General features: G+C 42.4%; 1 protein-coding gene across 1 annotated transcript in view; it reads right to left on the bottom strand.

Annotated features, from left to right (window-relative positions):
- LOC147122189 (uncharacterized) overlaps window positions 1-21920 on the bottom strand; it is an 84507-nt gene extending 62587 nt beyond the window's left edge. Inside the window, exon 1 of the mRNA XM_085983070.1 lies at window positions 21723-21920. Within this exon, the coding sequence (XP_085839196.1) occupies window positions 21723-21789 (67 nt within the window). The 5' untranslated portion in view covers window positions 21790-21920. The remainder of the gene's footprint in view (window positions 1-21722) is intronic.
- Between the last annotated feature and the right edge of the window lie 442 nt (window positions 21921-22362).

Genomic DNA, 22362 nt, shown 5'->3' with positions numbered 1-22362 from the left:
GGCGCAAAACGGCAGTTAGCGCCGATTTACCGCCGCAAAGACCCTTCAGTAGCGCCGGCAGCCGTTTGGGCGCGGCCCTGCTGAATTTTTGGCGCGCGCAGGGGGACTTAGCGCCGGCACTAACTTCCGGCGTTAAAGCCCTGGCTAAGCCAAAACCCAATTTCTAGGCCTATATCTTTTATGCATAATAGATGGCTTGATGAATGCTGCAACACAAATGAAAAGGAGTTAGAACTTGGCGAGCTTCCCTATTCTAAAAAGGTCTGGTGTATTTTATCAATTATTTCAAGAATTGCCCCCTTCTGGCAGGACAGTGGAGGGAAAAATATCCAAATTTGCTGATGAGACTAAACTGTGGGCATGGCAAACTATGAGGAAGAATGCAGGAGGGCATAGCTAGGTTAAGGGAGCGGACGGCTATGCAAGAAAAGCACATCAACTGTAAACAAATGGGAACTGGTACATTTTGGATACAAAAAAAAACCCAAATAGAATATACCCTAAACAGTAAAACTCTCAATGGAAGAGGTCTAGTTGTGCAAGCACAGATACCTAAAAGCAACATTACAGGTGGAAAACTTAACTGGGCCAGCCACATAAATACTGTGGATACAAGAGCAGGTCAGAGGCTAGGTATTCTGCAGCAAGTGACTCACTGCCTGTCTCCACAAAGCCTTTCCACCACCTACAAGGCACAAGACAGGAGTGTGATGGAATACCCTCCACTTGTCTAGATGAGTGCAGCTCCAACAACACTCAAGATGCTCAACACCATCCAGGACAAAGCAGTCCTAAAGGAAACTAATATTGAATCAGGGACATGGACTCAACATAATTAACATAAGCAAAATAACAATAATGAAGAAAATAATGGCACAAAAGAGTGACAAATCCCCAGGACCAGATGGTTTCCACCCCAGGGTTTTAAAGGAAGTAGGTGAGCACACTGCAGATGCCCTAACTATAATCTTGCAAAGATCTCTCGATTCAAGAACCGTTCCTTTAGATTGGCAAATTGCTCATGTCACTCTGCTTTTTAAGAATGGTGAGAGAGGGAAAACAGGGAATTATAGACCAGTTAGTCTAACATCTGTTGTCAGGAAATTACTAGAGTCTATAATTAAGGATAGGGTGACTGAACACCTTGAAATTTCTCAGCTGATCAGAGAGTCAGCATGGATTTGTAAACAGTAGGTCATGCCTGACAAAGCCGATTGAATTTTTTGAAGAGGTGACTAAAGTAGTGGACATGGGAATGTCTATGGGTGTTATTTATATGGACTTCCAGAAGGCATTTGATAGTCACTCATAAAAGAGACTGTTAACTAAGGTTCAAGCCCATGAAAGTGAAGGCAAATTATTGACATGGTTAGGAAATTGGTTGAGCGGCAGGAGACAGGCAGTAGGGATAATAGGCAGGTACTCTAATCGGCAGGATGTCCCACAGGGATCTGTGTTGGGGCCTTGTGGTGATTATTCCTTGATTAGTAAAAGTATAATGATTCGTTGTTTGTTAACTGCCTTGGGATATGTGTTGTAATCTCATTGGTAGTTGATGATCAAATGATGTGTTGTGGCTACCTTAAATTCAGTCCTTTTCTAGCCTTAGTTGGGACTGGATGTAGAAAGATATGCTGTTAATTTTAAAGTTAATAAAGCCTAACTTTGGAAGGCAAATCTATTCTTTATTTCAATTTATTAACTTTTTGTTAGAATGGAGCGATATCTTCAACCAGAACGATTCAAGGCTGACCCCAATTCTGCTGGAGTGGATGATAAATGGAAACATTGGTATTGTACATTTAAAAACTTTTTGGGCGTGTTGGATCAAGAGGCTCTAAATAAGCTGAATATGCTGATCAACCACATTGACCCGGATGTATATAAATATATTTTGCACTGTAAAACTTATGAAGAGGCTATTTCTACATTGGAAAAGATTTTTGTTAAACCAAAGAATGAGGTATTCGCACGTCATCTTTTATCTGCCCGTAGGCAGCAGGTGGGAGAATCTTTGGATACTTATTTACAAGCACTTCGGTGCCTTAGTGTTGACTGTAATTATAAGGCTGTGACGGCTGAAGAACATAAGGACGAATCGGTACGGGATGCTTTTATTAATGGATTACTGTCTAGATCAATTCGTCAGCGGTTGTTAGAAAATAAGACTCTGGATCTTAAAAGTGCTTTTGAGCAAGCTTCTACATTGGATGTGGCTCAGAGAAGTTCGGATTCTTATGCTCTTTTTAATCGGCCTGCGACTATGGTTTCGGCAGTTTCGGATGAAAAGGAATTATGTGGACTTAATGGGAGTGGTTTACTAGATTTTGAAACAGTTTCTACTTCGGCGGCCGTTGCCTCTAGGATTCAGAAGTGTTATTTTTGTGGGAATATCCGGCCCCCTCGTCTGAAGTGTCCTGCTCGGGAGGCTGTGTGTAGTAAATGCGGCAAGAGAGGTCATTATGCACGTGTGTGCAAATCATCAGGTTCAATTACCTTCCCTCCTTCTGGTGTGGGAGGGTCTTCCTCCACTACCTCTTCTGTGACTATTCAGCCTTTAGATAGGGCGTTTATTGCATCAATTTCTGCTGCATTTGCTCATGGCCTAAACAAAGCTATAGTTACGGCTCAAGTTAATGGGTTGGAAGTGAAGGCCCTTATAGATACGGGCAGTACTGAGAGTTTTATAAGTCTTCAGTTTGCGAAGGAGGAGCATTTGAAAATTTCGCCTGTTACGTATCAGGTGTGTATGGCTCAGACGACCCTTATTTCACAAATAGCTGGTTGTTGCTTTGTGAAAATGGTTCTTCTGGGTAATACGTATACTGATATACGCCTATCTGTTTTGCCTAATCTCTGTGCGGATATTTTGATTGGACATGATGTTCTTCAGTTACACGAGTCTCTTAGTCTTTCATTTGGAGGGACTAAGCCACCTTTATCTATTTGTGGATTAACCTCTATCTATTTCTCCATTATCACTTTTTTCTAATTTGATGTCGGATTGTAAGCCAATTGCTACCAAGTCAAGAAGATATAGTAGTCAGGATAGAGAATTTATTAATTCTGAAGTTCAACGTCTCTTATTGGAAGGAATCATTGAACCTAGTTGTTCGCCTTGGCGAGCACAGGTAGTTGTCACGACTAATGAGAGACACAAGAAACGAATGGTGATAGACTATTCCCAAACTATTAATAGGTATACTCAATTAGAAGTGTATCTTTTCGACTACTGAGGTAAATCTACTGGGGTATATTATCTCGGGAAATAAGATTAAACCAGATCCAGAACGTCTGCGACCATTGATCGATTTACCTTGTCCTACTAATTCTAAGGCTTTGCAACGAGTTGTTGGACTGTTTTCTTATTATTCTAATTGGATTGCAAATTTTTCACGGAAGATCCGGCCTCTTATTCGGGTTACGACATATCCTCTATCATGGGAGGCCAGGACATGTTTTGAGAATTTTAAAAAGGATATTTTAGGAGCAGTTGTGCATTCCATTGATGAGCAGGTTCCCTTTGTGATTGAGGCGGATGCTTCGGATTTTGCAATTGGGGCTACTTTGAACCAAAATGGAAGACCTGTGGCCTTTTTCTCACGTACTCTGAATAATAGTGAAAAAAGACATTCCTCAATAGAAAAAGAGGCATACGCAATAGTAGAAGCATTGCGTAAATGGAGACATTATTTATCGGAGCGACATTTCACGCTGGTAACTGACCAAAAATCTGTGTCCTTTATGTTTGATGTTAAACATTTTGGAAAGATTAAAAATGATAAAATAATGAGATGGAGGATTGAGTTGGCATGTTACCATTTTGACATCGTTTATCGTCCGGGGAAGGATAATGTTGCTGCTGATGCACTGTCGCGGGCTTATTGTTCGGTGATTCACGGAGATACGCTTATTAATCTTCACAATGCCTTATGTCATCCTGGGGTTACGAGGATGATACACTTTGTACGCAGTAAGAACTTGCCTTTTTCAGTTGAAGACGTCAAGCGGATGACTTCATCATGTTCTATCTGTGCTCGGTGTAAACCGAATTTCTTTAAGCCTCAAGGAGCTCATCTTATAAAGGCTACTTCTCCTTTTGAACGTCTGAGCGTTGATTTTAAGGTGCCTCTTCCTTCAACGACTCAAAATCGATACATATTTACTGTTGTGGATGAGTTTTCAAGGTTTCCTTTTGCTTTTCCTTGCGCAGATGTATCAGCTGCTACAGTTATCAAATGTCTGACTCAACTTTTTGTCATCTTTGGGATGCCTGCGTATATCCATTCGGATCAGGGAAGTTCTTTTATGTCTTCCCAGTTGGAGGCAAATTCCCAATATGCTCATATTCGATTCCAAGATGGGAAAGAAAGTACTGTTTCAATTAAAGACTTGGCTCCTTGTGGGGGCCAGCCCTCTTCTGAGGATATTAATAATGGTCATGATTCGGATAAGGTGGATGCTGTTACAGATACTACGAATATTTCCAATCCGATTGCAGATAATCATACTTCTATTAGTCAGCCTTTGGTAGATGTTTATGACCGTCCCAGTTCATCTTCTGATGGGATTTCTAATCCGGAAACCGTTGAGAATCGGGATATGGATAGCCTTCCTGTTGAAGATACTTCTGTGCCTTCTGGCGTGGGAGGGCAAGGAATTTCACCAAGGTTAAGAAGGTCGACACGAACAAGATATCCGGTCGACTGATTGAAAATGGACTTTTAAATTGATAATGTTTTAAAAATTGTTGAAATATTATAGTATATTGTTTTAGTTGAGAGATACTTAATACTTATGCGTAATGTTATTATTTGTTGTTGTTCATTTAGTATTGTTATGTAAATAGTTTTATTCTCGTGCATAGTTTAGTTGTAAATAATTAATTGTAAATTGTAAAAGTTATTAGGTTGGAGTATATTTTAAGAGGGGTGAATGTGGTGATTATTCCTTGATTAGTAAAAGTATAATGATTCGTTGTTTGTTAACTGCCTTGGGATATGTGTTGTAATCTCATTGGTAGTTGATGATCACATGATGTGTTGTGGCTACCTTAAATTCAGTCCTTTTCTAGCCTTAGTTGGGACTGGATGTAGAAAGATATGCTGCTAATTTTAAAGTTAATAAAGCCTAACTTTGGAAGGCAAATCTATTCTTTATTTCAGGCCTCAACTGGCAGGATGTTCCGCAGGGATCTGTGTTGGGGCCTCAACTGTTCACCCTATTTATTAATGACTTGGATGATGGGATAAAAAGTCATATATCCAAATTTGCCGATGACACAAAGGTGGCATTGTAGGCAGTGTAGATGAAAGCATAAAATTACAAAGGGATATTGATAGATTAAGTGACTGGGCAAAACTGTGGCAAAAGGACTTCAAATGTAGGCAAATGCGAGGTCATCCACTTTGCACCTAAAAGGGATAGAACAGGGTACTTTCTAAATGGTGAAAAGCTAAAAACAGTAGAGATCCAAAGAGACTTGGGGGTCCAGGTACATAGATCATTAAAATGTCATGAACAGGTACAGAAAATAATCAAAAAGGCTAATGGGATGCTGGCCTTTATATCTAGAGGACTAAAATACAAAGGGCCGAAGTTATGCTGCAGCTATACAAAGCCCTGGTTAGACCACACCTGGAGTACTGTGAGCAGTTCTGGGCACCACACTTTAGGAAGGATATATTGGCCTTGGAGGGAGTGCAGCATAGGTTTACCAGAATGATACCTGGACTCCAAGGGTTAAATTACGAGGAGAGATTACACAAACTAGGGTTGTCGTCCCTAGAATTTAGAAAGTTAAGAGGTGATTTGATTGAAGTTTTCAAGATATTAAGGGGAATAAATAAGGTAGATTGAGAGAAACTATTTCCGCTGGTTGGGGATTTTAGGACTAGGGGGCATAGTCTAAAAATTAGAGCCAGACCTTTCAGGAGTGAAATTATGAAACATTCTACACACAAAGGGTGGTAGAAGTTTGGAACTCTCTCCCGCAAACAGCAATTGATGCTAGATCAATTGTTAATTTTAAATCAGAGATTGATAGATTTTCGTTAACCAAAAGGTATATGGGGCAAAGGCGGGTATATGGAGTTAGGTCGCTGATCAGCCACGATCTCACTGAATGGCGGAACAGGCTCGAGGGGCTAAATGGCCTACTCCTGTTCCTATATACCTAGCCCACTTGGTTGGCAATCCATCCACCACCTTAAACATTCACTCCCTCCACCACCAGCACAATGTGGTTGCAGTTTGTATCATCTACATGATGCAGCGCAGCAACTCGCCAAGGCTTCTTCAGTAGCACCTCCCAAACCCGTGACTTCAACCACCTAGAAGGACAAGGGCAGCAGGCGCATGAGAACACCACCACCTCCAAGATCTCCTCCAAGTCACAAGCCATCCCGACTTGGAAATACCACCGTTCCTTCATAGTCGCTGGGTCAAAATCCTGGAACCCCTTACCTAACAGCATTGTGGGAGTACCTTCACCACACGGACTGCAGCGGTTCAAGTAGACGGCTCACCACCACCTTCTCAAGGGCAATTAGGGATGGCCAATAAATGCTGGCCTCGCCAGCAATGCCCACATCCCGTGAATGAATTTTAAAAAAAGGACCAATAAGATTCTGGATTTTATACCAAGTTTAGATAGGACTTCACACCACAGGAGGCAATTCAGCCCATGATATCCGTGTTTATAAAGCGGCTGAGATATTTTTGATTAACTACTGTCCAAAAAATAAGTAATCACTAATTTTCGTAGGCTTAGATTATCCAGCAGGGAGACAATCCATATTTATGTGTGGCGCTAGTAATGCAATAGAGGAATGGTCTGCCTTTTCTTAGACGAGTGACTAAGCAGTCACCTCAGTTGTTCCGATTGCTCATTCAATCACTCCAGGCCTACAGCAGGATGTCACAAGTCTCAACACATTAGACACATAGGGCCCGATTTTGTGGATTGTGTGGGAAATGGTCGGGTTTCCCCGAATGTGGGGTTCTGACACAAAAAAAAGTCAGCCAGCTCCATGCAATTTTCCCTCAAGTGGCCAATTAATTTCCAGCGTGTGGGCAGCCTTGCTAATTGTCCATTTCTAGTCAGAAAGCCCCACAGTATGATGTCATCATTCGTGGTGCTTTCAAGGTCCATAGCAAGCACTGCATCCTCTGAAGGCTTCCAAACGAACCATACAGGATGGCAGAGGAGCCTGCAGCAGCTGTGGCCAGTGCCAGACCCCGAGCAGCCTCCAAATTCAATGAGACTTCACTGCAGGCATTATTGGATGGGGTTAGGGCCCACAGGGAGGTCCTCTTCCCTAGGTCAGGGAGGAAGAGGCCTCCCACTGAGACCAATGCAGGTGCAGGTGCCGGTGTCAGCAGTTGCCAACTCGCTGGGAGTCACCAAAAGAACCTTGGCATTACATCTCTAACTCCTTCCTTTACTCCCCCACAGTACCATCCAGAGCCCCCGTCCTCACTGTGGAGGAGGAAGAGGCTGTGCAGCCAGACTCCTCAGAGGAAGCTCCAACCTCTGAGGGCGCAGCGTCAGCAGAAGTAAGCGCACCCAGCACCAGCACAGACACTCACACCTCAGGGGGACCTTCGGGACATAGAGTAGTGTTGTCACCTGGTGTTTCACAGCTCACAGGTGAGCCTCAGCAGATTCTGGAGACAGGGACAGCAGTGGAGAGTCCTCGTCGGAGGGCGCAGGATGCTGCCAGCTCAGCTCAGCTGCGCTGCATGTCGACCCTCTGCCTCTGGGTCCATCCGCAAGAGAAGAGGTGGTGGATCTCCATGCACAGATGCAGGAGTCTCTGGCAGGTTGTCTCCAGGGTCGCTGCAAGTGTGGAGCGAATGGAGGAGTCCATAGCAACCATGAGCAGAGCCTTTGTGGAGTCATTGGCGCATGAACGCATCACCATGGAAAGGTTGGCAACCTCCATGGGAGGAGATAACTCACCAGGGTTCGGAAAACATGGTGAGTGCTCATAAGAGAATGACATCTTTTGAGGAGCGTTGGCCATCTCTGAACAGAGAAACCAGATCTTCATGGAAGTCCTTCTGAGTAGGACTGCCAGTGCAGAAACGGGTCCCCATGGCCCCCTAAAGCACAGCAAGGTGCTCTCAAGCCACTTCCAAGCGCTGGCCCCTTCTGGCCTGTGCAGCTTCAGGTGAGTGAGCAGCAGCCTGGTGCTTGTTATGCTGTTCCTGGTTCTGCTGCTGCCACTTCTGCTGCTGGAGATCCTCTAATGGCAAGAAGGGAAGGAAAAAAAGGCGTCCCATGCTTCTCGTAGATGCCTCCGCTGAGGAAGCGCTGAGTGAGGGTGGCAAGAGGGGCTTCCCAGGAGATCACATTGGAGAAGTGTGTGAGGCTCCAACCTTCCACAGCTGTGCCTAAGCCTTGAAGAAGTAGCCCCAAGCCTGCAGCAACAAGGTCCTTCAACATACAAGTGCTGTCCCTTTAAATCGCAGCTTTTCCAAATGACCTGCAGCAGACAGCAAGCAAGCCGGCAAGCTTCATGCCAGGTTTCATCAGCGGGGTTCCCCGCAGGTGTGTTTGATGTGGGGAAAGCCCCAAAATCGGACCGGCCCCTGAAAATCGACTTAAACAAGGTAATAATTGCTCATTAGTGTTCCGGCGGCCAGTCCCGCCAGCGGCGGGCGGGACTGAAGCGGGTTGCGGAGAAACGGCGGTCCGAAAGTCGGACAGGGTGGGGAATCAGGCGTGTGGGGTCGCGACCCCCTTTTTCGGCGATTTTCGGCCCCTGGCCGCCTGAAAAGCCGCCTGACGGCTGCCAGAAAATCGGGGCCATATTGTCACTCTTAATGGATAGACACATATTGTCACTCTTAATGGATAGGCTATCATAATTAGTTTTATTCTACACAAAAAACAGCCAGATTAGCATTCCCAAAGGCATGCTTTGATCTCAAGTAACCCAGTCCTACCAGCCAAGGAGGACCCATAGGACATCTTGGGGGCAACAGTTGATGGGCAGCTTGTTCCTCAGACAGAGATATACTTAGCTGCTTTCTGTCAGCCCACTGAGATTGAGTCAAGACCCTGTGCTGGTGGGCAAAACTTACCTCTTGAAAAGAGTAATGCTGCGGATGTTGCGCAGGTAATGTACTAAGCACTAAGTGAAAGTGAGTGAAATGTTGAATCTTTGAGGAGGAGTAAGTTCGGAATTCTGCAACCAAATAAAAACTACTGTATTGACTTTATGTTACTGTTTAACCTTTAATAAGCTTGATTCGTAGTTTATATGAGTCACAGTCTGACAAGTGTTTATTCTTCCAATCTCCGAAGCCTAGGAGAACCTGGAAAGGGGATTTGAGGTTCTGGTAAGGGATGGGGATATTGAGGCTCTGGAAAGGATACAGAGGAGGGCCACAAGATTAATACCTAGTTTTAAACATCTTAGTTATCCAGATAGGCTCAAAGCGTTGGGTCTGCATACTTTAGAAATACACAGACTTGGGGCGATTTGATCAAGATTTATAAAATAATGTAAGAAGTCACACAACACCAGGTTATAGTCCAACAGCTTTATTTGAAATCACAAGCTTTCGGAGCGCTGCTCCTTCTTCAGGTGAAGTGGAGAAATGCATAAAGACACAGCTTATATAGTCAGAGAATCATGTCAGATGTTTACAGGTAACCTTTCCAACTGCCATTTATCGCACCTCAGCAGAGAGATAATCACAGCAGTCAAAGGTGTGAATGGTGTCCAAACAGGTCAGTCAGGGAAACATTACATCAAAGAACAATGAGGTGGGGTCACAAGGGGTCAAATATTGCAGATGCTGGGGTCTGTATGAAAAACAAAAAAAGACAAAAAACATTTTTTTTTTTTTGGCTGGAAATCACAGCAGGTCCGGCCGCATCTGTGTAGAGAGAACAAACCAATGTCGACTCGAGTCTGGATGACCCTGCATCAGGGAGCAGAAACTGATAGCCAAGTTCCGCACTCATGAGGACGGCCTCAACCGAGATCTTGGGTTCATGTCACGCTACATGTAACCCCACCTGATGCAGGGTCATCCAGACTCGAGTCGACATTGGCTTGTTCTCTCTACACAGATGCGGCCGGACCTGCTGTGATTTCCAGCCAAAAAAAAAAAAAATGTTTTTTGTCTTTTTTTGTTTTTCATACAGACCCCAGCATCTGCAATATTTGACCCCTTGTGACCCCACCTCATTGTTCTTTGATGTAATGTTTCCCTGACTGACCTGTTTGGACACCATTCACACCTTTGATTGCTGTGATTATCTCTCTGCCGAGGTGCGATAAATGGCAGTTGGAAAGGTTACCTGTAAACATCTGACATGATTCTCTGACTATATAAGCTGTGTCTTTATGCATTTCTCCACTTCACCTGAAGAAGGAGCAGCGCTCCGAAAGCTTGTGATTTCAAATAAAGCTGTTGGACTATAACCTGGTGTTGTGTGACTTCTTACATTTGTCCACCCCAGTCCAACTCCGGCATCTCCACACCATGGCTACTATCGATAAAATAATGAAAAGACTAGGTTGCGTTCAGGTAGATCAATTAATTCAACCGAATGGGTTACTCGGGACCAGGGCTCATGCTTACAAGTTACACAAGGGATAGAACCGGGCTAAATGTTTGGAGTTTCTTCTTTTCTCAAAATAGTGGACCTATGGAACAGGCTTGCTGGCTCTTGTGGTCCGCTGTATTTCTGAAAGAGCTGGACCTGTTTTTTGCTGGGGCAGAGATCGCCTCGTACAAGAGGTAGGTATCCTATAATATAAAATCAGTGTCCACGTGATCTCCTGGACTAGTTTCGATCGGCGAAAGCAGTCATAGAGGAAGTTTCCAGATTTTCTTTCCCTAATTGGCATTGTTTTTTCAAATCTGGCTTTGCGCCTCTCCCAGGAGATTACATGGCTCAGGGCGGGTGGGTAGCATTGGTCCCTTTAAGCTGCGTGATCACACAGCACTCCAGGGGTCCCGCGCAGTCAGCAAGACGGCTTTTAAATTGCAACGGCCACGCACGCGCGGACTTTTGCACAGCCCAAAAAGGAATTACGGGGAACATTGTTGGGGAGTGTCTGGATTGTGATGCACTAGGCACCAGAGCTACACGGGACAGGCTAGATGGACCACTGGATCGTTTGCGGTCTGTTAATTAATTTTGCATGTTTGTCAATTCAGTGTTAAAAAAATCATTAAGTCATCAACTCAGGAAAAAATAAAAATCATCGTGCTATGTATAATTGTACTGTTGATCAGACACAGTACCAAGTTCACATGAAGCCACAGGGACCATTGTGAATGGGGTCAGCTTAGAATACAATGTCAATTGAGTCTTACTCAGATCAGTTGCCAGCTTGCTAATTGTCACTTATAAGGCTGACATTATGTAGATAAATACACTTGAGGTTCTGCCAAAAATTTGGCAATTAGCTCTGCATCACAGGAACGTCAAATCTTGTTCATTCACCCAGCATTCAGTTTAAGAGGAAAGAAAATCCAGTGTCCGCTTCAATGTTTAAAGGGAAACTTCAGAAAAAACAATAAAATGCACGGCTGAAATTTATCACTAAATGTAAAATAAGTCAACGTTAATCTCATCAATACCCCCAAATATGCCACTTAGTCACAATGAAAGCAATCATTTGGCAAGAAATTAGCCGTCGATTCCATAAACTACAACAACAACAACTTGCATTGACACAACGCCTTTAAAGTAGTAAAACGTCCCAAGGTGCTTCACAGGAGTGTAATCAGACAAAAGTTGACACCGAACCAAAGAAGGAGTAACATTAGGACAGGTGACCAAAAGCTTGGTCAAAGTACAGGAAACTCTTTTTTATCCGGCACCGGATTACAGAGAGGTATACTTACCAAGGTACGAGAGCCCCATACACGGCCACAGGTGCAGGAGCCCCGGTTACACGGCACTTGTGCAGGAGTCCCGGTTACACGGCCACAGATCCAGGAGTCCCTGTTGCACGGCCACAGGTGCAGGAACCCCGGTTACATGGCCACAGATCCAGGAACCCCGGTTACACGGCCACTAATATATAGTAAAACTTACCTGAACCTACTCCTGAATTTTGCCGGTTAAGAGAGATTTCCGGAAATTTAGGTGCCGGTTAAAAGAGAGTTTCCTGCAGCAGGTTTTAAGGATCGTCTGAAAGGAGGAGAGGTGGAGGGGTTTAGGGCATCATTCTATCCTGTCCTTCCCCGAAAACAAACACACAAATAAACAACTCGGTCATAACTAACATGCTAAACACTCTGGTAAATTTGATTCTGTAATTTTACACTGAGGAGGTGCAAAGATTCGTAGTTATTTGGGTCATAATCAAAAGTGCATACACATTTGAGAATTTTAACTGATTTTTGCCAGCCCTATAGTGCAACAAATTATAACCCATTATGCTGCACCAGCGATAGGACATGAGAATGTGCTTGCAAATCCCCATATTGCAAGTCCCCAATCTCAACCAAGATGCATTGGGGAAGCCAAATACTTCTCACATGGAATGAAAAAAACCAGAGGGAGTCCTATTGTGGGCTGTTCTCCCATCTCCTAACAGAAAGGTGCTGTTGGCATAGGCCTAGGAACAGGTCACCACCCTACCCCTCTCAATTGGGGAATTGGTGATTTGGGGAGCCTTTAATAGGGGAAACAAAACAAAGTAAAATTTAGATTTGTTTTAGTTTGGAGTATTTCATGACATTCTTTCCTGTCCCAAATAATCATTCAATAGTATATAAAATTATGAGGGGCCTAGATAGAGTGGATAGGGACCTAAATCCCTTAGCAGAGATGCCAATAACCAGGGGGCATAGATTTAAAGTAATTGGTAGAAGAATTAGAGGGGCGTTGAGGAGAACTTTTTTCACCCAGAGGGTGGTGGGGGTCTGGAGCTCACTGCCTGAAAGGGTGGTAGAGGTCGAAACCCTCATTTCATTTAAAATGTACTTGGACTTGAAGAGTTGTAACCTACAGGGTTATGGACCAAGAGCTGGAAAGTGGGATTAGGCGGGATAACTTTTTTTCAGCTGGCACAGACACAATGGGCCGAAAGGCCTCCTTTCATGCCGTAAATTTCTATGATTCAATGATTTAAAAGACAAGAGACAATTTAATCATTAATGGTCTTACTTGCTTTGAAAAATAAGTCCCTTCTTGCACCGTTTAGCGGGACATGGTAATTGGTTTATTTCATTAGTGCACTGCAGCAATAAATTCCAGTGTACAGCAGTTAACTCAACACACTATTTCTTATGATAGCAAAATACTGCAGATGTTGGAAATCCGAAATAACAACAGAAAATGCTGGAAAAACTCAGCAGGTCAGGCAACATCCGTGGAGAGAAATTTGAGTTGACGTTTCGGGTTTGACCCTTCTTCAAAACTGGAGAGAAAAGGAACTAGATCGAAGGCAGGGCTGCGATCGGACAAAAGAATAAAAGAACCAAAAGAAGTAAAAGAGATTAGAAGCTAGACGAGATGGTAATAGGCTGGGATTAGGTGTAAAGTGTACTGGCAGGGCAAAAGATAGCTGCCAGGTGTGAGAGAGAAACAAAAGGAAAGGGGGGGGGGGGGGGAGGAAAGGAGTGGAAAAATATAAGTAAAAATGAAATAGGGGCCGAGGTTATGATCTGAAATTGTTGAACTCGATATTGAGACCGGAAGGCTGCAGAGTGCCTAATCGGAAGATGAGGTGCTGTTCCTCGAGTTTACGTTGAGCTTACACTATTTCTTATAATTTGTTTGTAACTTAGGTGATCATCCTCAGTGTAGACCATTGATATACTAATACAGTTTTCTCTTTTTCTATGATGTTTGACATTTAAGCACAGATGTCCACCAGCCAACTTTTTATCATGGCAGGTCTATCAAAATTGACAGAGCATTTTGGATTATCCCAACAAAATTGCTGTCACATCTTTCCATATAATTATAAACTGATCCAAAAGTGTGCACATAATGGTTAAGTTGTTCATTGATCTATTTTAAAAGCTGAACTTTTCATTGGAAATGTTGTTATCTGTGCATTTACTGGAAAAAAAAAAGCAGTGAATAGTAAAACTGCATGTAGAGACATACACCTCAGGCTGTGACAACCATCTCATAGTACAGTACAGTGGTGTCCAATAGAAACTGCTGACTAGCCATAGGTTTGGCTACAGTGACACCGTTTTAGCCACATGCACTAATTTTAGTAGAAAATGCCTTACATACACTGATACAATGCAGGTAAATGTACCTGACATGTGCATATTTACTCAACAAATGTCTACCACCATTCAGTGACCAAAGAAGTAAAACAATGGTCAAAAAACACTCGCACACTCTGCTTTTCGTCTTACTATTTTACCAGCAAACACACAAAAAGATTAAAGTATATTGTGCGAATGCAAGCATTGAGATCACATTCCCAAGGGTGGTGTCTAGAGCTACGTGTGGCTAGTGGATTGTACACCGTCATAGTATGCATAGTCTATTGGTTATATTTGAGGAAAGTAGATAGAGGAGAGGGAGAAAGGGAGAGAAAAGAAGAACACCCACTTGGCCTTGTCCTTCACTCAATACTTTCTAGGTAATGGTTCAAAGCAAGGTCTCACTCAATGCTATGGAGTAGTTTTGCTGCAAAACTTTCCTTGAGGCAAAGTTCTATGGAAGATATATATACGGCAGTTCTCTTGATGACTCAGTGAGTAGCTAATGCGTGCAGCCCAGGAAGGCTGTGCTGAGTTGACAATACAATTGGACACACCTGAGCTATAAAAAAAGAGGGGAAAGGTCTCCACTCCTAACCACTATCCAGCGACCCCTGCTGCAAGTGTATGTCTGTGGAGATCAAGATGTCAAGGCTCACACACAAATAATGGATATTTGGGCAAGGTATAGGGGACAACTGACATCAAGAAAAGGGAGACAACATTTTACTACACAATTGGATGATGATTTTGAATAAGGCATGTCAAAAATGCTTACCCAGATTTCTCCCTTTGGTAATTCTAAATGCTCCAATCACATGGTCTTCGTTTCCTCCAGAGGAATTCAAAATGCCATTTTTCTCTGGCTTTCTGTATAGTTTTATTGGGGGAATTAAGGGTCAGAACAAAAGCTTCTCTCCCTGACTGCTGTACCAATAAAGGGTTATAGATTGAAAACACTGCAGCAGCCAAATTACATGGCTATTCCCAAAATTCTCTAATATAAAATCTTCTTATAGGATTCAACAAATATTAAAAAATCCATGGTGTACACTCGTGCATGTTTTTATAGCTTGTAAATATGAGTGTGCAACTTTAGTGGTCAAGCCCACATTAAACTCTCAAATGCAGTTTTACAGTAAATGCTTCTGTTGGAACTTTGGGATATGTACAGTGTTGCTTGTGTAACCATTGCCAAATACAGGAACAGGAAGTAATTGGCCCATTTCAGTATTCTCCAATCACAAACCAGAACTCCTACCTAATGCAACTTGAATGGTATATAACTTCCATCCCTGAAGACCTTATTAAAAAGTGTGCAAATTAGATTAAAGAGACAACTTTACCATGTAATTCAGGAACGAAGCCCTACTTTAATGAGATTATTAAGAATATGACAATTATGTTAAAAAAGGGAAACCTATTGAAAATAACAGCATGCATCAGCACCTTGGAGGGAAAATAGTCTGTACAGGAAGGATCGATTTAATATATAAATTCAGCTCAAATTGCATATACCGATTGAATTATATGGGCTTAATTGTAATGATTTAAAATACTCTTTGCACAGGTAAACACCATGGAATCACCATGTGTATTTGTAAAGCGTTCAACACGAAGAGACGCTTACACTGTAATACATGTCTAGGAGAAAGAAAGGCACCAAACTTGAATGGATATGTCAAATCACTGCAAATAGTCAATGAATGCAGCAGTTAGGATGTCACTACAGACTTCAAATATAAACTTCATTTTGATGAAAACAACGTACAATTCTATTTCAAAGTAAGTACTTCTGTCTTCTTCATTTGAATGTTCTGAGGCGCTGGGGAGTGATATGCTCAGTCATGCCTACCCTTTGCCTTGGCTATTGAACCACTGAATGCCTTGGCTATTGAACCACTGAATGCCACAGTTTGCGTCACTCCAGTGATTCAAAATATTCCCGTAGGTACTTTTTAAAAATATAGATCGATCTGCAGCTCCCAACTCTCTTTCCCCCTCCAGTATTAGTCTTCGACTGACCTATAGGACCAAATAAATCAAGTTAAAGATCAGGGCTCAAACAAAAATGGAAAATTCTAAAAATACTAGCAGGAAAGTCTGAAACGGTAAACATGCAAAATGTCATAATTGTCTTTTTTCTTCACAGATGCCGAGTAACCTGTTGTCTATTTCCAGCATTTGTAGCTTTTCCTTTTTAATTTGTCATGGCTCTGGATAATCTGTTGGAAGTATTTTCTGGCTCAAACTTTCAGTATTTAAGAGTGCAAATCTCTCCTGGCCTGCAGCACTTGCACCAGGTGAGACATCACCCCCCCTCCAATACTTGCAATAATTCAAAAAGGAAACACAGACTAGTCTTCCCATTTCCTGGTTTAAAAAAAAAGTGAAGAGTCTTTCCTGTTTACTCCATTTACTTTGTTGGGCACTAGTGGATTGTTTGAAATGTTAACATGCAATCTGACAAGTGGAGAAGTAATTTCTCATTATGATCAGGTGTGACGTCTATCTTGTGCATAGACAAAGGAAGCCAGCAATTTCTAGCCATTATCTTCCGAGATGTAAAAAATATCAATGTTTTGATTACCCAATTGATCTTCAAAAGGAAGACAAATCCTTGTATCTCTTCTTGTGGTCTTAAGTCTACTAACTACCTCACCTTTATGAAAAATGGGAGAAAAGGAACTCCATGAGCAACCATCTCCTGCAAGTCACTGTCTGAGATTGTGCTGAGAACCTATGGTACAATGTGGCTTCCTGGAAAGGTGCTTAACCTTTTGTGAATCGATTTCAGTTCCACTGAATAAGTATTGTGCCATTTAATATCTTACTGCCTTTTTGCTTTGATGCTCTCCTTTATCTGTAAATAAAGTTGATAGGGTAGTATAGCTTGTATGCAGTGGTTTCACAGTGTATTTGTTTGTAGGTATCCTAGGGATTCTCCAGCAAGCAATCCATTGTGATTTAGGGTTAACGGGTAGAACTGGGCTACACTACACCATATGGCAGTGAATAGGCATGCAGGTTTCAGCAGTGCACCCACAGCACCCACCCAAGGCCACAGTCAGGAGGCCCAAAACATTTTCAGATTTTGGCCCCAATTAAATTTTACCAGCGAGTTGCGGGCACCAAATGGGTCCTTCACTGCAGCTCGCTGGTTTGGTGCATGGAGTCAGTTGGCAGGAAGGACCTGTTGGTGGAGAGGGTGGGGAAAGCAGATCCTTGTGGGGTGGTGAGAGGCGAAGATAGGACGGCAGTGGGCCGGAAGATTTTTGTGGCTCCACAAAAATCTAAAGCAGCAAAACTGTCCCCTTTTTTGAGCAGCCTCCTGTGGTCTCTTTAGGGACTACTAGTTTGGCCACTCACCACCTAGAAAAACTGGGACTAGCATGCGTCGCCGATTTCTCCACAAAAATTATAATTGGGGTCCTGATTTGCGTAAACAGCCTCCTGCCTCCCGCCCACTGAAAGGTCTCCCTGAAAACTGAATTAGGCAGGTGTCCAACAACCCCACCAGAAATTTCTATGCCAGTCTCCTGATTTACAGGCAAGAAACAGGTGACTAGCAGCAGAAAATCACCCCCTCCTCCCGGGTGTGCTTAAGGAACCTACAGTCCAACTGCTAGGAAAAAGCCCTTTACAAATCATTCATACAAAACTATGACACTCTTCCTAGCACTTTTAATTGTGGTTTTGGACCACTTTAATCGTGTTGACATTCAGACATAAATCCATCAACCTTAGCAGCAGGATGGTATGGTGGAACAATACGTTGTAATCTGGAATCCATTGCTCACTAGTCCATACATCTTTGAGTGTCTGATCTCAATCATACTGCTTTACAGAACAACTATATACACATTAGTATAGCACCTTTAACGTAGCAAAATGTCCAAATTCACTACATAGTTCAGGGTGTAACCAAACAGAAAAGGCATTAGTTGAGGTTTACAAATGCTTTTAATGCCGTGAAGAAATGAAGCATGGTGCAGGAGTGGGGGCTTCCAGAAAGAGAATTTGTCACCAATGGCAGAGTGCAGGGAAGTGAGAAACGCAAAGTAAACCAGTGTTGTACAAGCAGAGGTTGTGAGCAGGATTGTAGATAAGAAGGGGTTACAGAGGCAGGAAGGAGTAAGGCTGTGAAGGAATTAGTAGACAAGGACAATGATTGTGAAGTCCACGTACTGAAGGATATGACCCAGTGAAATTTGGCACAGACAAGGGAAATAGATGAGTGGGGTTTTGTGCAAGTTAGGATGTGGAAGGCAGCAGACTTCTGGATGTTTTGCAGTTTGTGTAGAGTGGAACTTAGAGTGTCCAACAAGGAAGGCATTGGAGAAGTCAGGTGTGGAGGTGAAAAGGCATGAATGAGTGTTCCAATAGTTGTCAGGTGACATAGCAATGGAAATAGGCAATATGTTGGGAGATAGAAGTAGGGGGACTAGAATACATAGAATTAAATAGAAATTCCAACAGAGAAACAGGCTGTTTGGCCCAACCAGTCAGTGTTTAACCTTCACATGAGCAGTAATCTTAATCCCAAGTGCCTGCCCTGTTCCTATATCCCTTTATCTTCAAAAACCTATATAACCTATTATTAAAAGTTGACATGGCCTCTGCTTCAATCACTAACTCTGGTAATGCAATCCACATTCGAACAACTTTGTAGAAAAGTTTCTCCTGCTCTTTGTCCTAAATCTCTTATATTTAATCTTATATCAATTTCCCCTTGCTTTAGACCACTCAATCACTGGACACAGACCGTTTCTATTGACTACTAATTCCTTCATAATTTTAAACATGTCTATCAAATCACCTCTTAATCTCCTCTGCTCTAATAAAAACAGCCACAGATTTGAGTATTTCTTCATATTTGTATTTCCTCATACTAGGTAGCATCCTAGTGAATCTGCATTGTACCCTCAGTATTGCTTCAACATCCTTCCTGTCGTGTGGACCACAAAACTGCACAGTACTCCAACTGTGGTCTTAAGGTTTTATAAAGATTCATCATTACACGGGACTTTTATCTTCTATACCTCTTGCCACAAAATTCAGTATTACATTAGCTTTTTATAGACTTATCCACTGGAGGTGCTGCTTTTGTCTCGAGAAGCTGAACCCCCAAATCCTCCTGCTCTTCCACAATCAACATTCCTGCATTCAAAGTAAATGTTTTATTTAAAACTATAAACGTACCATCTCACACTTGCTGAATTCCATCTGCCACATTTTTACCCATTCCACCATCTTACCTATATCCTCTTGCAACTTCCTTTGGCCCTCAGAATTATTTATAAATGCCTCCTATATTTGTATGGTCTGCAAATTTGGACACCACTCCCACTATCTCTGTATAGTGAGCAGATGTACTCGTAGAACCAAACCCTGTAAGACACTGCCATCATTGCCCCATCATTCTGGGACACTGCCCTCATGTCCTACTCTCTGTTCCCTCCTTCCCAACCTTCTGGTGTTGGTTAGAGTAGCCTAGTCATTATGGTGGTAGTCTAGCAACTCACTCTTTCCATAAGAGGTTGTAAATTTGATTTTTTTTTTTATCTGGTAATGTGTGGGCCAGGACCAGAAAATGACCATGAAAGCTGCTGGATTGCTGTAATAAATTCAAATGGTTCACTAATACTCTTCAGGAAGGGGAGAATAAGATCATCAAGTCCACTTGCATTTATATAGCACCTTTCATGACCTTATGTCACCCAAAGCCAGACTGTTTATGCTTAAACGCATGGTTTCAGATTTATTTCTGCCTCGTGAAGTTCTAGCTGCTCCCCAGCCAATTCCGACTGAAGAGTCCCACAGTTCCAAGCACACAGATCACATCAAAATAACCAGGTTAAATAATCCTGTTAGCTTAGATCAGTCATTAAAAGTGCATGGCTGTCTTGTTGGATTGTGAATGTATTATTAAAGGTGCATTATTCTTAGAGAATTCACCAGGTAAAAGCTTTTTATAAATAAAAATAAACTTGAAACACTACCATCTTGGACATTGCAGTAAAATGCTATAGCCGACAGCAGGAATCAGAATTTCCTCCTTCCATTTTTACTTTGTTTATCCCGGGGGCAAATGGTCAGTAATGCAATGACATTCCCACGTTACTGATTATATAACTCTGTACAAATACTGCAGTGCTTTCAAGGACACTCCACACAGGAACTCCTGAAAAATAATTCCAACATTTAACAAATTTTATTTCTTAGCATCCATATGTACAAGTATTTTAGGATGTACGATTTATTAAACAAAAGTTACTTTGGCTCAGTAGGTAGGCTCTCACCTCTAGATCAGAAGGTTGGGGGCTCAAACTCTACTCTAAATACTTGAGCACTGACACTTCAGTGGATGCGAGCCAACATGCTTCCTTTAACCATGACAATCAAACAAAAAAAGTCATACATCTCATTTACTGTTTGTGTGCAATTATCTGTGTTTGCTCTAACAACAGTGAATGTACTAAAAAAAAAAGTATTTGATCGTCTGCAAAGCTCTCCAAAACTTCATGGGAATGCCTTGAGTTAAATTTATTTTTTTCACTTTGATTTTAAAACTATTTTAACCCTTTATGAAATTCTGTACTCAGTACCTATCCAATGAGATCCCCAATTGTGCAGATTTCAATTTGAGAAATGAACTTGATGAAGCGCTTCGAGAAAAGGCCACTGCAGCATGAAAGAAGCCAGGCTCAGAATTTTGCACTGGTACAATCCTTAAAAGCGTTCAGTAGACCAGAGTCTTGCCAAATCAAAACTGCAGCCTAAATAGGCCCAATGAGTAGTACATCGTCCCTTCCAAAAAAGGGAAAAGTTTACATGTGCAATGCGAGTTCTGCTCACATCCCACAGATTCGAAATTTAAACAACCTAGGAGACCGTGTTAGTTACAGGGTTCCAAAAGGTCAGTTCTGACCAGTGGGAGGTCGCAATCACAGTCAACTTCCCAATCTATAAATTAAACGCAATTTGACCTTTAGCGAAGTCACATTTCTAAACGCTACAGCATTTGATCTATGTGTATAAAAACTACATTTTAAAAGATTTTCGGAGTTCGACATAAATGTTTGCACGTCTCAGTCTGAATCCTTGCACTCGATCCAATTTGCGGGATCAAAATAAACTCCCTGAAAAAGTGTTAGTTAAATCATTGCCAAAGGTGCGTGCAAACAATCCAACTGTATCCATTGTACAGCTCCAAAAAAATGTTCCTGATATAATTACTGAGCCCTGCCAAAAATGGGAAAATTCGTTCCTCAGAAAGTGGCAGCAATAACTGCCCATTACTTACAAAGGAAAAAACTAAGGGGTCGTTCGCATTAATCTCGTGAAACCAAACAGACTGAACTGCCGTAAGCTAAATGAACCGAAATCGACATCTGAACAGGATTAACTGAAAAGGTTCAGGAAAAAAAAATAGAAATTTACAGCGTCTATATTCAAATGACAAACTTGCTACCACAAATCCCCCAATAAATATAAATAGCGACTGCTCCTACCGAGAGTAGAGCTGAGCACTGTAACAAAAAGACAGAGACAAATCTGCCAGCGCTCTGCCGTCTCCATCCTCACTACTGTTGCCGAAAGCTCGAAGTGAATCGGCGACGAAAGGCTATAAATAACCTGTGAATGAGTCACACAGTGGGAGAAAGAGAAGAACGCGCCTGTCTGCCTCAGTCTCAGCAGCGCCACGTGTTTCCACACTGGGACTAAAATCAACACGCTCTAGAACACAGAGACATACACAGACACAGCGGCCCCGCCCCCAAACCAGCTCATTGGTCAAACCTGCAATCTGGAACTGGGCTAGTTACGGCTCTGGAATTGTGCCCAGTTGGATTTTGCCAGACTGCTATGTTCGAAGTGAATTGATCTTAATGTGTGCAAGGAGGCTTGTTGTGGCCGATGCTTGAACGTTGGTTTACAAATCATGAAATACTGGTGCTGTAGGAACGGAGGTTCCTATCAAAAAGACTGAGTTTGACTCAGGTAATTGAATTAATGAAATCAAATGAGTTTAAACTGGAAACTGCTAGAACACATCAATAACAGGTCTACTCTCCTTGAGGGCTCCACGAGGACTGATCCCCTGATCCGGAGACTGACGTCATCACGTCATCACGCTCTTCCCGCCATTGG

This window comes from Somniosus microcephalus, chromosome 3 (assembly GCF_052327205.1).
Source record: "Somniosus microcephalus isolate GS21.2 chromosome 3, FLI_Smic_1.0, whole genome shotgun sequence".
NCBI lineage: Eukaryota > Metazoa > Chordata > Chondrichthyes > Squaliformes > Somniosidae > Somniosus > Somniosus microcephalus.
This window is presented reverse-complemented; position numbering and strand designations above follow the sequence as displayed.